We start from the raw sequence: 15,364 nt of genomic DNA, 5'->3' as shown, positions 1-15,364 counted from the left end.
GCTATATGTCTAACGATGCCGGATGTGCGTCACAGAATCCATCACCCCGACGACATATCGCCCGATACATATCGTAGCGTGTGACGCCGCCCTAAAGGCTACTTTACACACTGCGATATCGGTCCCGATATCGCTAGTGTGGGTACCCGCCCCCATCTGTTGCACGACACGGGCATATCGCTGCCCGTGCCGCACAACATCGCCCAGAGCCGTCACACATACTTACCTGTCTGGCGACGTCGCTGTGACCGGCGAACCGCCTCCTTTCTAAGGGGGCGGTCCGTGCGGCGTCACAGCGACGTCACTGAAACGTCACTGAACCGCCGCCCAATAGCAGCGGAGGGGCGGAGATGAGCGGGACGTAACATCCCGCCCACCTCCTTCCTTCCGCATAGCGGCCGGGAGGCAGGTAAGGAGAGCTTCCTCGTTCCTGCGGCGTCACATGCAGCGATGTGTGCTGCCGCAGGAACGAGGAACAACTTCGTTACTGCTGCAGTAACGATTTTTAAGAATGGACCCCCGTGTCGCCGATTAGCGATTTTGCACGTTTTTGCAACGATGCAAAATCGCTTATCGGTGTCACACGCAACGGCATCGTTAATGTGGCCGGATGTGCGTCACAAATTCCGTGACCCCAACGACTCCGCATTAGCGATGTCGCAGCGTGTAAAGCCCGCTTTAGAGTACTAGGCCTTTAAACAATATGGGACAGCCCATATGATGTCATGTCTTTGGAAGCGTCTGATAGGTTTATTGGCAACATCTGACTTAATTAAAGACACACCTGTGGATGTATTTTAATGCACACCTGTAACAGACTGCTTCTTTGAGTAGCATCAATGGAACAGTCAAAAGAAATTAGCCAAGATCTCAGGAAGAGAATTGTGGACTTGCACAAGTCTGGTTCATCCTTGGGTGCAATTTACAGATACCTGAAGGTGCCTCATTCATCTGTACAAATAATTATACGCAAGTACAAACAAGATGGGAATGTCCAGCCATCATACCGCTCAGGAAGGAGACGGGTTCTGTGTACCAGAGATGAACGTGCTTTGGTCAGACATGTGCATATCAACCCAAGAACAAAAGCAAAAGACCTTGTGAAGATGCTGGTGGAAGCTGGTAAGATTGTGTCATTATCCACAATGAAACGAGTACTGTATCAACATGGGCTGAAAGGCCACTCTGTCAGAAAGAAGCCATTACTCCAAAAGAAACATGAAAAAGCCAGATTAATGTTTGCAAATGCACACAGGAACAATGACCTTAATTTTTGGAGACGTGTCCTGTGGTCTGCCGAAACTAAAATTGAACTGTTTGGCCATAATGACCGTCATTACGTTTGGAGGAAAAAGAAAGAAGCTTTGAAGCCTAAAAACACCATCCCAACTGTGAAACACGGGGGTGGTAGCATTATGTTGTGGGGTTGTTTTGCTGCAGGAGGGACTGGTGCACTTCACAAAATAGATGGCATCATGAGGAAAGAAGATTATGTGGCAATACTGAAGCAACATTTCAAGACATCAGCCAGGAAATTAAAGTTTGAGTGGAAATGGGTCTTTCAAATGGACAATGACCTGAAGCTACTGCCAAACTGGTTACAAAGTGGCTTTAGGATAACAAAGTCAATGTTTTGTAGTGGCCATCACTAAACCCTGATCTCATCCTATTGAAAATTTATGGGCAAAGCTGAAAAGGCCAGTGTGAGCGGCGACCTACAAACATGGCTCAGCTACACCAGATCTGTCAGGAAGAATCGGCCCAAGTGTCACCAACTATTGTGAGAAGCTGTGGAAGGAAATCCAAAACATTTCACCCAAGTCATACAGTGTAAGGGCAATGGTACCAAATACTAATGAAATGGAGGGAAATTTTTGACTTTGCAGAAATAATACAAATCCCTTAAAACATTCTCTCTCTCGTTATTCTGGCATTTGGCAAATATAAATAATTTTAGTTCCTAATTGACCTAAAACGGGAAAGATTTATTCTGATTTCATGTCAGATAGTGAGAAAAACCTGCAGATGTGTCTTTATAGAGAGCAAAGGGAAAAACCTGCAGATGTGTCTTTTTAGAGAGCGGAGGGGAAACATCTGGTTTCAACTGTATCTCTGGGGAGAGTTGGGAATATCCCTTTATTGGCGCACAATATCAACATATTGTAAAATTTTTTTATTTTTTTCTAATAGATGCACTGAAGCAGTAAAGGGGGCTTTACACACTGCGACATCGCTAGCGATTGCTAGCAATGTTGCGAGCGATAACACCCGCCCCCGTCGTTCGTGCGACATTTGGTGATCGCTGCCGTAGCGAACAATATCGCTACGGCAGCGTCGCACGCACATACGTGGTCAGCGACGTCGTTGTGGCCCCCGAACAATCCCTCCTTCAAGGGGGAGGTGCGTTCGGCGTCATAGCGGCGTCACTAAGCGGCCGGCCAATAGAAGCGGAGGGGCGGAGATGAGCGGCCGGAACATTCCGCCCACCTCCTTCCTTCCTCATTGCCGGTGGACGCAGGTAAGGAGATGTTCATCGTTCCTGCGGTGTCACACATAGCGATGTGTGATGCCGCAGGAACGATGAACAACCAGCGGCATGCACCAACGATATTATGAAAAGCAGCGACGTGTCAACGATCAACAATTTTTGACGTTTTTGCGATCATTGATCGTCGCTCCTTGGTGTCACATGCTGCGATGTCGCTAACGGCGCCAGTTGTGCATCACTAACGACGTGACCCCGACGATATATCGTTAGCGATGTCGCAGCGTGTAAAGCACCCTTTAGAGTGAAATTCCCATGAAAGGAGAAAATGATGTGTCACAATTAGTGATGAGTGAGCACTACCATGTCCGTGTGCTCAGTACTCGTAACTAGTGATGAGCGAGCACTACCATGCTCGGGTGCTCTGTACTCGTAACTAGTGATGAGTGAGCACTACCATGCCCGTGTGCTCAGTACTCGTAACTAGTGATGAGCGAGCACTACCATGCTCGGGTGCTCTGTACTCGTAACTAGTGATGAGTGAGCACTACCATGCTCGGGTGCTCTGTACTCGTAACTAGTGATGAGTGAGCACTACCATGCTCGGGTTCTCGGTACTCGTAACTAGTGATGAGCGGACACTACCATGCTCAGGTGCTCAGTACTCGTAACTAGTGATGAGTGAGCACTACTATGCTCAGGTACTCAGTACTCGTAACTAGTGATGAGCGGACACTACCATGCTCAGGTGCTCAGTACTCGTAACTAGTGATGAGCGGACACTACCATGCTCAGGTGCTCAGTACTCGTAACTAGTGATGAGCGGACACTACCATGCTCAGGTGCTCAGTACTCGTAACTAGTGATGAGCGGACACTACCATGCTCAGGTGCTCTGTACTCGTAACTAGTGATGAGCGGGCACTACCATGCTCGGGAGCTCAGTACTCGTAACTAGTGATGAGTGAGCACTACCATGCTCAGGTGCTCTGTACTCGTAACTAGTGATGAGCGGACACTACCATGCTCGGGTGCTCTGTACTCGTAACTAGTGATGAGCGGGCACTACCATGCTCAGGTGCTCAGTACTCGTAACTAGTGATGAGCGGGCACTACCATGCTCAGGTGCTCAGCACTCGTAACTAGTGATGAGTGGGCACTATCATGCTCAGGTGCTCAGTACTTGTAACTAGGGATGAGCGGGCACTACCATGCTCAGGTGCTGTGTACTCGTAACTAGTGATGAGCGGACACTACCATGCTTGGGTGCTCAGTACTCGTAACTAGTGATGAGTGAGCACTACCATGCTCGGGTGCTCAGTACTCGTAGCTAGTGATGAGCGGGCACTACCATGCTCGGGTGCTCAGTACTCGTAGCTAGTGATGAGCGGGCACTACCATGCTCGGGTGCTCAGTACTCGTAACTAGTGATGAGCGGGCACTACCATGCTCGGGTGCTCAGTACTCGTAGCTAGTGATGAGCGGGCACTACCATGCTCGCGTGCTTGGTATTTGAAATGAACAGTTGGACGCTCAGAAGGGCAAAACTCGAGTACCTAAATATAAAGGAAGTCAATGGAAGGGGGTGGGGATTGGCAACTTGAGCATTTTTCAGTGAAACCTTCCGGAAAAATGCTACAGCCAGCCCTTGACTTCCATTATACTTGGGTTCTTGAGTCGCGCCCATCCGAGCATCCAACCGCCCGCTCATCACTAGTTATGAGTACCGAGCACATGACCATGGTAGTGCCTTCTCATCACTAGTCACAATGCATCACAGTCCAGAACATCACAAAAGGGAAAAAAAAAAAAGGTATTTAGGAGCCGCCACTAGAGGGAGCCAACTATATAATGGGTAAACAAAAAACACTATTAAGTGCTCCCCTAGTGGTGGCTGCAGGGAGCTACAGGGCAGGAGCCTTAATGTATAAAATAATACTTTTCTCCAGCGTTCTCAATGTTATATAATAAAATGGTGATTAAAAGGGTTAATAGGGAAGGTATTTTGTGCCATCAAAATAATTCAGTACGTCCTCTGCAGCGAAATATCAGCCGGGTGACAGCCACCGAAATAATTACAGGTCACCACCGCCTGTGCTCGTAAGAGCCTCCATTCATCCTGAATATTTCTGCCAGCTCTGCAACTCCGGCAGACGGCTATTAGCGGCCTGACAGTGATGTTTTAAGGGTAAGGACGAGGCAACCGAGGGCACATTGTGGCAAATTAGCAGAGGGCGATACAGCTCAATTCACCGGACACTCATGATACAGAAGCCGGTGTCCACAAAGAAAGAGCGAAAGAGCCGTCATCTGTTTTAGAGCATAATTACATAAAATAGGAATTCTGGGGCATCTAGGAACTTTGTCCTGTTTGTAACTAGTGATGAGCGGGCACTACCATGCTCGGGTGCTCTGTACTCGTAACTAGTGATGAGCGGGCACTACCATGCTCAGGTGCTCTGTACTGGTAACTAGTGATGAGTGAGCACTACCATGCTCAGGTGCTCTGTACTGGTAACTAGTGATGAGCGGGCACTACCATGCTCGGGTGCTCAGTACTGGTAACTAGTGATGAGCGAGCACTACCATGCTCGGGTGCTCTGTACTCGTAACTAGTGATGAGCGGGCACTACCATGCTCAGGTGCTCTGTACTGGTAACTAGTGATGAGTGAGCACTACCATGCTCAGGTGCTCTGTACTGGTAACTAGTGATGAGCGGGCACTACCATGCTCGGGTGCTCAGTACTGGTAACTAGTGATGAGCGAGCACTACCATGCTCGGGTGCTCAGTACTCGTAACTAGTGATGAGTGAGCACTACCATGCTTGGGTGCTCTGTACTCGTAACTAGTGATGAGTGAGCACTACCATGCTCGGGTGCTCTGTACTCGTAACTAGTGATGAGTGAGCACTACCATGCTCGGGTGCTCTGTACTCGTAACTAGTGATGAGTGAGCACTACCATGCTCGGGTGCTCTGTACTCGTAACTAGTGATGAGTGAACACTACCATGCTCGGGTGCTCTGTACTCGTAACTAGTGATGAGCGAGCACTACCATGCTCAGGTGCTCTGTACTCGTAACTAGTGATGAGCAGGCACTACCATGCTCAGGTGCTCAGTACTCGTAACTAGTGATGAGCAGGCACTACCATGCTCAGGTGCTCAGTACTCGTAACTAGTGATGAGCGGGCACTACCATGCTCAGGTGCTCTGTACTCGTAACTAGTGATGAGCAGGCACTACCATGCTCAGGTGCTCAGTACTCGTAACTAGTGATGAGCGGGCACTACCATGCTCAGGTGCTCAGTACTCGTAACTAGTGATGAGCGGGCACTACCATGCTCGGGTGCTCAGTACTCGTAACTAGTGATGAGCGGGCACTACCATGCTCGGGTGCTCAGTACTCGTAACTAGTGATGAGCAGGCACTACCATGCTCAGGTGCTCAGTACTCGTAACTAGTGATGAGCGGGCACTACCATGCTCAGGTGCTCTGTACTCGTAACTAGTGATGAGCAGGCACTACCATGCTCAGGTGCTCAGTACTCGTAACTAGTGATGAGCGGGCACTACCATGCTCAGGTGCTCAGTACTCGTAACTAGTGATGAGTGGGCACTACCATGCTTGGGTGCTCAGTACTCGTAACTAGTGATGAGCGGGCACTACCATGCTCGGGTGCTCAGTACTCGTAACTAGTGATGAGCGGGCACTACCATGCTCGGGAGCTCTGTACTTTTAACAAACAGGTCAGACGCTTGGATGGGCGCGACTCGTGTACCAAATATAAATCGAAATCAATGGGAAGATTTCCCGGAAAAATGCTTGAGTCCCCCATTGACTTCCATTATACTCAGTACGCTAGTCGAGCCTCTACAAGCATCCAACTGCTCGTTATGAGTACAGAGCACCCGAGCATGGTAGTGCTCACTCATCACTAGCTACGAGTACTGAGCACCTGAGCATGGTAGTGCTCACTCATCACTAGCTACGAGTACTGAGCACCTGAGCATGGTAGTGCCCGCTCATCACTAGTTACCAGTACTGAGCACCTGAGCATGGTAGTGCCCGCTCATCACTAGTTACCAGTACTGAGCACCTGAGCATGGTAGTGCCCGCTCATCACTAGCTACGAGTACTGAGCACCTGAGCATGGTAGTGTCCACTCATCAGTAGTTACGAGTACAGAGCACCCAAGCATGGTAGTGCCCGCTCATCACTAGTTACCAGAACTGAACACCCGAGCATGGTAGTGCCCACTCATCACTAGTTACCAGAACTGAACACCCGAGCATGGTAGTGCTCACTCATTACTAGTTACCAGTATTGAGCTCCCGAGCATGGTAGTGCTCACTCATCACTAGTTACCAGTACTGAGCACCCGAGCATGGTAGTGCTCGCTCATCACTAGTTACGAGTACTGAGCACCTGAGCATGGTAGTGCCCACTCATCACTAGTTACCAGAACTGAACACCCGAGCATGGTAGTGCTCACTCATTACTAGTTACCAGTACTGAGCACCTGAGCATGGTAGTGCTCACTCATCACTAGTTACCAGTACTGAGCACCCGAGCATGGTAGTGCTCGCTCATCACTAGTTACGAGTACTGAGCACCTGAGCATGGTAGTGCCCACTCATCACTAGTTACCAGTACTGAGCACCTGAGCATGGTAGTGCTCGCTCATCTCTAGTTAGCCATACTGAACACCCGAGCATGGTAGTGCCTCTCATCACTAGTTACCAGAACTGAGCACCTGAGCATGGTAGTGCCCACTCATCACTAGTTACCAGTACTGAGCACCTGAGCATGGTAGTGCCCACTCATCACTAGTTACCAGTACTGAGCACCTGAGCATGGTAGTGCCCACTCATCACTAGTTACCAGTACTGAGCACCTGAGCATGGTAGTGCTCGCTCATCACTAGTTAGCCATACTGAACACCCGAGCATGGTAGTGCCCACTCATCACTAGTTACAAGACCATTTTGATTGATTTTTCCCCCACTTTGAATTCAGAATGAGAACATTACATGATACTAGCGGAGCACCACCACAATCCTTAGACACTTCTCCACTGTTCTTGCCGCCAAGATAACCAGCAGGGGTCCGTCCTGTACAGCCGGGGTCCACACCGTAGTGACTATTCCTATGAAATGAAGCCGTGTAGGGTTGTTTTTTCTTTAGATGTATCAACCTAAAACTATAAATATTCCCGGGGCCTCTGTCCAGGAGACCACGTGTGGCATATTGGGATATGGAGGCCTAGCTACATCCCCTGTATGAGCTCGGTGCCGGATCATCCGTCTTCTCCCTTGGCCTATGTCAATGGAGTCGTCTGGAGACTAACATAGTCCATAGGGTAGGGGCATGGACCCAACCTGAACGGGGCCCCTTTGAGCCACATGATCTGACTCTGCGGCATGTAAGTCCTGGCCTATATGTAGCTAATAGGTGATTTCTGAGCAGTCTTGATGGACATGTCCAGGACATACAGTATGAGGACCCTAGGCACGGGATGGAGCCACGGAGATGCCATCTGTACAGCTGTGCCCGGGATCCTCCGCAGACGTTCCTGTACATAGCGAGCAGTCACATCCTATTTACACAGCGCCTGGTTACACAGGGCACAGACAAATACCGTTTCTCTTTGTGCATCCGGAGCTGAAATTAAAGTGCAACATATATTATTATTGGTAATAAACTCCTAGCACAAAGCTAATAATATTCGTCAAAAAATAAAAAAAAAATATATAAAAATTGTAGAACTTTTATTTTATGATCTAGGAAGGGAAAACACTAACACATAGAGGTTATGAAAAGTAATGACTGCTAACGTGCAAGAACAGCGCCACCGCCGTCCTCAGGTTGTGTGCTGTATTGCAGCCGTCCACTGTGATAAAGCTGAGCCGCAATTCCAGTGTATGGACAGGAGTGGCGCTGTGTCTGTATCCTGCCTATACAACGCACAAGTCCGCACGGTGTATTCTCAGGACTCACCTGTGGCCCCCATCAGTGATTTAGGGACTTTGTACGAGCAGCATCGTGAGCAGAAGCCGTTCCCGCAGTTACTGCAGGTTCTCTGGAAAGAAAAAACGTGCACCGGTTACAATGTGCGGATCCAACCTCAGCATTCCAACCTCAACCTAACATAAGCCATTAAAGGGGTGTGCAGACACTAAAGGGATATGCCCATCATTAACATTATATAACTGGTGGATTTGATGAGGGTCCCCCCAGAAAAGGGTCTGACATACCCAGTCGGAATTAAAGGGAGTCTGTCAGCCCAAACTGACACGATAAACTAAGCACATAGCCGTGCAGAAGTGGCCCAGATAAGAGTCTCCTAATTGTTACCTCCATTCTGCAGAAACTCAGGCTTAATCAACTCTGCTAATAAGATTGACTGGTGCATCCTGGGTGTGGCCAAGAGGCTCAGTGCATCCTGGGTGTGGCCAAGAGGCTCAGGGCATCCTGGGTGTGGCCAAGAGGCTCTGTGCATCCTGGGTGTGGCCACATATTGGGTGTGACAAAGAGGCTAAGTGGGTGTGGCCAAGAGACCCCATGCATCCTGGGTTTGGCCACATTCTGGGTGTGGCAAAGAGGCACATTGCATCCTGGGTGTGGCCAACAGGCTCAGTGCATCCTGGGTGTGGCCAACAGGCTCAGTGCATCCTGGGTGTGGCCAACAGGCTCAGTGCATCCTGGGTGTGGCCAACAGGCTCAGTGCATCCTGAGTGCGGCCAACAGGCTTAGTGCATCCTGGGTGTGGCCAATAGGTTCAGTGCATCCTGGGTGTGGCCAAGAGGCTCAGTGCATCCTGGGTGTGGCCAAGAGGCTCAGTGCATCCTGGGTGTGGCCAAGAGGCTCTGTGCATCCTGGGTGTGGCCACATATTGTGTGTGACAAAGAGGCTAAGTGGGTGTGGCCAAGAGACCCCATGCATCCTGGGTTTGGCCACATTCTGGGTGTGGCCAAGAGGCACATTGCATCCTGGGTGTGGCCAACAGGCTCAGTGCATCCTGGGTGTGGCCAACAGGCTCAGTGCATCCTGAGTGCGGCCAACAGGCTCAGTGCATCCTGAGTGCGGCCAACAGGCTCAGTGCATCCTGGGTGTGACCACATCCTGGGTGTGACCACATCCTGGGTGTGACCACATCCTGGGTGTGGCCAAGAGGCTCAGTGCATCCTGGGTGTGGCCAAGAGGCTCAGTGCATCCTGGGTGTGGCCAAGAGGCTCAGTGCATCCTGGGTGTGGCCAAGAGGCTCAGTGCATCCTGGGTGTGGCCAAGAGGCTCAGTGCATCCTGGGTGTGGCCAAGAGGCTCAGTGCATCCTGGGTGTGACCCCATTCTGGGTGTGGCCAAGAGGCACATTGCATCCTGGGTGTGACCACATCCTGGGTGTGGCCAAGAGGCTCAGTGCATCCTGGATGTGGCCAAGAGGCTCAGTGCATCCTGGGTGTGACCCCATTCTGGGTGTGGCCAAGAGGCACATTGCATCCTGGGTGTGACCACATCCTGGGTGTGGCCAAGAGGCTCAGTGCATCCTGGATGTGGCCAATAGGCTCAGTGCATCCTGGGTGTGACCACATCCTGGGTGTGACAAAGAGACTCAGTGGGTGTGGATAAGAGACCCCGTACATCCTGGGTGTGGCTAAATCCTGGATGTGACAAAAAGGTTCAGTGGGCGTGGCCAAGAGATCCTGTGCATCTTGGGTGTGGCCACATTCTAGGTGTGGCCAAGAGGCACATTGCATCCTGGGTGTGGCCAATAGGCTCAGTGCATCCTGAATGTGAACACATGCTGAGTGTGACAAAGAGGCTCAGTGGGTGTGGCCAAGAGGCTCAGTGCATCCTGGGTGTGGCCAAGAGGCTCAGTGCATCCTGGGTGCGGCCAAGAGGCTCAGTGCATCCGGGGTGCGGCCAAGAGGCTCAGTGCATCCTGGGTGTGGCCAAGAGGCTCAGTGCATCCTGGGTGTGGCCAAGAGGCTCAGTGCATCCTGGGTGTGGCCACATCCTGGGTGTGGCCAAAAGACTCCCCCGCCGACACTTTAAACATAAATAGCTGTAATTGTGCAGCCAAGCTCTGATTCCTGTGGTTGCAGGAGTATACAGATTCCACTGATCAGTTTCCAGCTCCCGCAGAGGACAGCTGTATACAGTGTACACAGCAGGGACGTGTCAGCTATGTGTAGCCCTTCTCAGGTACTGCAGCTCGCATGACATTGACTTCAATAGGAGCTGAGCTGCAGGACCTGAGAACTACATGGTGTGAGCTGTATACTGCCCTGGTTCTATTCACTGCATATATTGGGCCATCACTGATAGGGATATCAGTTGGAGTTGTCGATGATCCTTTCTGTTACTGCAGGAGGTATTTTGTGAGGTCTACAAAGAAACACAGACACATGAACAGCCCCATAGCGCTCATACCTATGACAGTCTATGTGTGAAAAACAAGGACAGCAGTGAAATACTGAGGACCACCTAAAAAAGCTAAAACAAAGAACTGCTGCAAAAACTCATTATGGAGGGCTTCTGTTAAGCAAACGTCCAGGTGTCATTATTTCACAGCATCTCAACAAGCCATAATTACAGCTTTGGCTGCAGGTTTGTGTTGCTGATATAAAGACGAAGCACAATGGCCGAGATCAATCAACGGATTGTGACTCACAGCAAAAAACTGATGTGTGAAAGGGGCCCAAGCTGATAGAAATTACGTAAAGGTCCAGTCACACTAAGCAACTTACCAGCGATCCCAACAACGATCGGGATCGCTGGTAAGTTGCTAGGAGGTTGCTGGTGAGATGTCACACTGCGACGCTCCAGCGATCCCACCAGCAACCTGACCTGGCAGGGATCGCTGGAGCGTGGCTACACGAGTTGCTGGTGAGCTCACCAGCAACCAGTGACAAGCCCCCAGCGCCGCTTGGAAGATGCTGCGCTTGGTAACTAAGGTAAATATCGGGTAACCAACCCGATATTTACCTTGGTTACCAGCGCACGGAGCTACACGTGCAGAGAGCAGGGAGCAGCGCACACCGCTTAGCGCTGGCTCCCTGCTCTCCTAGTTACAGCACACATCGGGTTAATTAACCCGATGTGTCCTGCAGCTACATGTGCACAGAGCAGGAGCCGGCACTGACAGTGAGAGCGGCGGAGGCTGGTAACAAAGGTAAATATCAGGTAACCAAGGTAAGGGCTTCTTGGTTACCCGATGTTTACTGTGGTTACCAGCCTCCGCAGAAGCCGGCTCCTGCTGCCTGCACATTCAGTTGTTGCTGTCTCGCTGTCACACACAGCGATCTGCGCTTCACAGCGGGACAGCAACAACTAAAAAATGGCCCAGGACATTCAGCAACAACCAACGACCTCACAGCAGGGGCCGGGTTGTTGCTGGATGTCACACACAGCAACATCGCTAGCAATGTCACAAAAGTTGTTCGTTAGCAGCGATGTTGCTAGCGATGTTGATTAGTGTGACGGGGCCTTAAGTCAAATACTAGAACATGAGGCAGTATTATAGTAGTTATATTCTTGTATATAGGAAGCAGTATTATAGTAGTTATATTCTTGTATATAGGAGCAGTATTATAGTAGTTATATTCTTGTATATAGGAGCAGTATTATAGTAGTTATATTCTTGTATATAGGAGCAGTATTATAGTAGTTATATTCCTGTACATAGGAGCAGTATTATCGTAGTTATATTCTTGTACATAGGGCAGTATTATAGTAGTTATATTCTTGTACATAGGAGCAGTATTATAGCAGTTATATTCTTGTACATAGGGTGCAGTATTATAGTAGTTATATTCTTGTACATAGGGGCAGTATTATGGTAGTTATATTCTTATACATAGGGGCAGTATTATAGTAGTTATATTCTTGTACATAGGGGGCAGTATTATAGTAGTTATATTCTTGTACATAGGGGGCAGTATTATAGTAGTTATATTCTTGTACATAGGGGGCAGTATTATAGTAGTTATATTCTTGTACATAGGGGGCAGTATTATAGTAGTTATATTCTTGTACATAGGAGCAGTATTATAGTAATTATATTCTTGTACATAGGAGCAGTATTATAGTAGTTATATTCTTGTACATAGGAGCAGTATTATAGTAGTTATATTCTTGTACATAAACGCAGTATTATAGTAGTTATATTCTTGTACATAGGGGCAGTATTATAGTAGTTATATTCCTGTACATAGGAGCAGTATTATAGTAGTTATATTCTTGTACATAGGGCAGTATTATAGTAGTTATATGCTTGTACATAGGAGCAGTATTATAGCAGTTATATTCTTGCACATAGGGCGCAGTATTATAGTAGTTATATTCTTGTACATAGGGGGCAGTATTATAGTAGTTATATTCTTGTACATAGGGGGCAGTATTATAGTAGTTTTATTTTTGTACATAGGAGCAGTATTATAGTAGTTTTATTTTTGTACATAGGAGCAGTATTATAGTAGTTATATTCTTGTACATAGGAGCAGTATTATAGTAGTTATATTCTTGTATATAGGGTGCAGTATTATAGTAGTTATATTCTTGTACATAGGGGCTGTATTATAGTAGTTATATTCTTGTATATAGGGTGCAGTATTATAGTAGTTATATTCTTGTACATAGGGGGCAGTATTATAGTAGTTATATTCTTGTACATAGGAGCAGTATTAGTTATATTCTTGTATATAGGAGGCAGTATTATAGTAGTTATATTCTTGTACACAGGGGCAGTATTATAGTAGTTATATTCTTGTACATAAACGCAGTATTATAGTAGTTATATTCTTGTATATAGGAGCAGTATTATAGTAGTTATATTCTTGTACATAGGGGCAGTATTATAGTAGTTATATTCTTGTACATAGGGGAATTATTATAGCAGTTTTATTCTTGTACATAGGGGCAGTATTATAGTAGTTATATTCCTGTACATAGGAGCAGTATTATAGTAGTTATATTCTTGTATATAGGGGCAGTATTATAGTAGTTATATTCTTGTACATAGGAGCAGCATTATAGTAGTTATATTACTGTATATAGGGGCAGTATTATAGTAGTTATAGTCTAGTATATAGGGGAATTATTATAGCAGTTTTATTCTTGTACATAGGGGCAGTATTATAGTAGTTATATTCTTAAGCATAGCAGGCAGTGTTGGACTAGATATATATCTGTAGATAAGGAAAAACCCACTTAATGTTTAAAAGAAAGAAAACCCCCTTAATATTGTCAAGTAATTAATGGCACATACCCGCTTCTTCAGTACTGAAAACGTTGCGTTGCATCCATTACATGTTCCTGCAAAACAGAAAAAAAAACCCTTAAGGCTACAGATACAGAAGGGTAATGATGAAGATGACTCTCTGGGATCAGTCTGTAGACTGCAGTCCTTCCTATAATAAACCGTTATACAGAGATATACAGAGAGGTGTTGTGCACCCTGAACCTTTCAGATTGTCCCATCAGACGACCCCTCTCAGAATGCAGCATTGGGTGGTCCGATAATCAGTCGGCCCCGCTCTAGGCGCCTTCAAAGGAGCCGATTTTGATGCAGATGCTGCAGCCACCTAGGCATTTCACATACACGGGCCGCTGCAGGAACAAATATAACAAAGCCATGAAGGCAATATACAAAGGGACAATGTGTGTGGGAGGATATTATAAAGAGGGGCAGCGTATGTGAGGGATATCATACAGAGGGGCAGTGTTAGTGGGGGATAAACTATTCTGACTCAAAGAGCAGAACTTCTCACAGCTGGTAGTTTGCTACAATTGTATCAAGTCTGGGCAATGTCTTGTGAGTTAAGCAGTCAGAACGGGCTGAGACGTTTCACCTGCACCGAGACATTGTCGCAAACTACAGATTTATTTCGCTCATAGCAGATTTTCTGGGCCAACACATTGTACTATACGTCCATCGATGACGACAAGCTTTAAATCTCTTTAAAGGGATTTCCATTAAAAAAGTGTAAAAAAATAAAATAAAAAATTGCAGTATACTCCCCCGCCCCCAGTCCAGCACTCCTTTGCCGCCGCAGCCTGATGTCACGTTGACAGTGCTGCAGACAATACGTTAGCTCGGTGGTTGTTTGTATCGCTTTTGATGTTACATCATGGTGGGGGATAATAACCAATGGAAGGGGTGGGAGTCTTAGCACTGGACCTGGGGAGGGTGAGGAAAGGACAGTTTGTCTTTTTAAATACAATGCAACGGTAGAGTACACGTCTACCTCTGATGTGTCTAAGAAACGGAAAATGAAGAAAGCCTACACTGTAAGACTCCCTCAGTTGTGAGAGTAGCACAGGTTTGAAGCCTTTGGATATAAGATTTTTCTTTTTCCATTCACCGACAGAAAACAGATACAGTTGAAACCAGAAGTTTCCCTCTACTGTCAAAAAGACAGGTTTTTCCCTCCGCTCTCTATAGACACATCTTCAGGTTTTGCCCTCCGCTCTCCATAAAGACACATCTGCAGGTTTTTCCCTCCACTCTCTATAAAGACACATCTGCAGGTTTTTCCCTCCACTCTCTGTAAAGACACATCTGCAGGTTTTTCCCTCCACTCTCTGTAAAGACACATCTGCAGGTTTTTCCCTCCACTCTCTAAAAAGACACATCTGCAGGTGTTTCCCTCAGCTCTTTGTAAAGACACATCTGCAGGTATTTTCTCTGCTCGCTATACAGACATCTGCAGGTTTTTCCCTCTGCTCTCTATGAAGACACATTTGCAGGTTTTTCTCACTATCTGACATGAAATCAGAATAAAACTTTCCTGTTTTAGGTCAATTAGGAACCAAAATTATTTATATTTGCCAAATGCCAGAATAATGAGAGAGAGAGAATGTTTTAAGGCATTTTTATTACT

The 15,364-nt window shown here is 47.4% G+C and overlaps 1 protein-coding gene across 4 annotated transcripts in view; it reads right to left on the bottom strand.

Annotated features, from left to right (window-relative positions):
- Positions 1-7,413: 7,413 nt before the first annotated feature.
- ZFYVE27 (zinc finger FYVE-type containing 27) overlaps positions 7,414-15,364 on the bottom strand; it is a 150,922-nt gene continuing 142,971 nt past the window's right edge. For all 4 annotated transcript variants that reach the window (XM_075348398.1, XM_075348397.1, XM_075348399.1 and 1 more), the window contains 3 exons: positions 13,750-13,796; positions 8,482-8,563; positions 7,414-8,145 (listed from right to left, as the gene is read on the bottom strand). In XM_075348398.1, the coding sequence (XP_075204513.1) occupies positions 8,081-8,145; positions 8,482-8,563; positions 13,750-13,796 (194 nt within the window). In that variant the 3' untranslated portion in view covers positions 7,414-8,080. The remainder of the gene's footprint in view (positions 8,146-8,481; positions 8,564-13,749; positions 13,797-15,364) is intronic.

The sequence above is a fragment of the Anomaloglossus baeobatrachus genome, chromosome 5 (genome assembly GCF_048569485.1).
Source record: "Anomaloglossus baeobatrachus isolate aAnoBae1 chromosome 5, aAnoBae1.hap1, whole genome shotgun sequence".
Lineage (NCBI taxonomy): Eukaryota > Metazoa > Chordata > Amphibia > Anura > Aromobatidae > Anomaloglossus > Anomaloglossus baeobatrachus.
The sequence above is the reverse complement of the archived record's forward strand: the minus strand, read 5'-3'. Positions and strand labels throughout refer to the sequence as shown.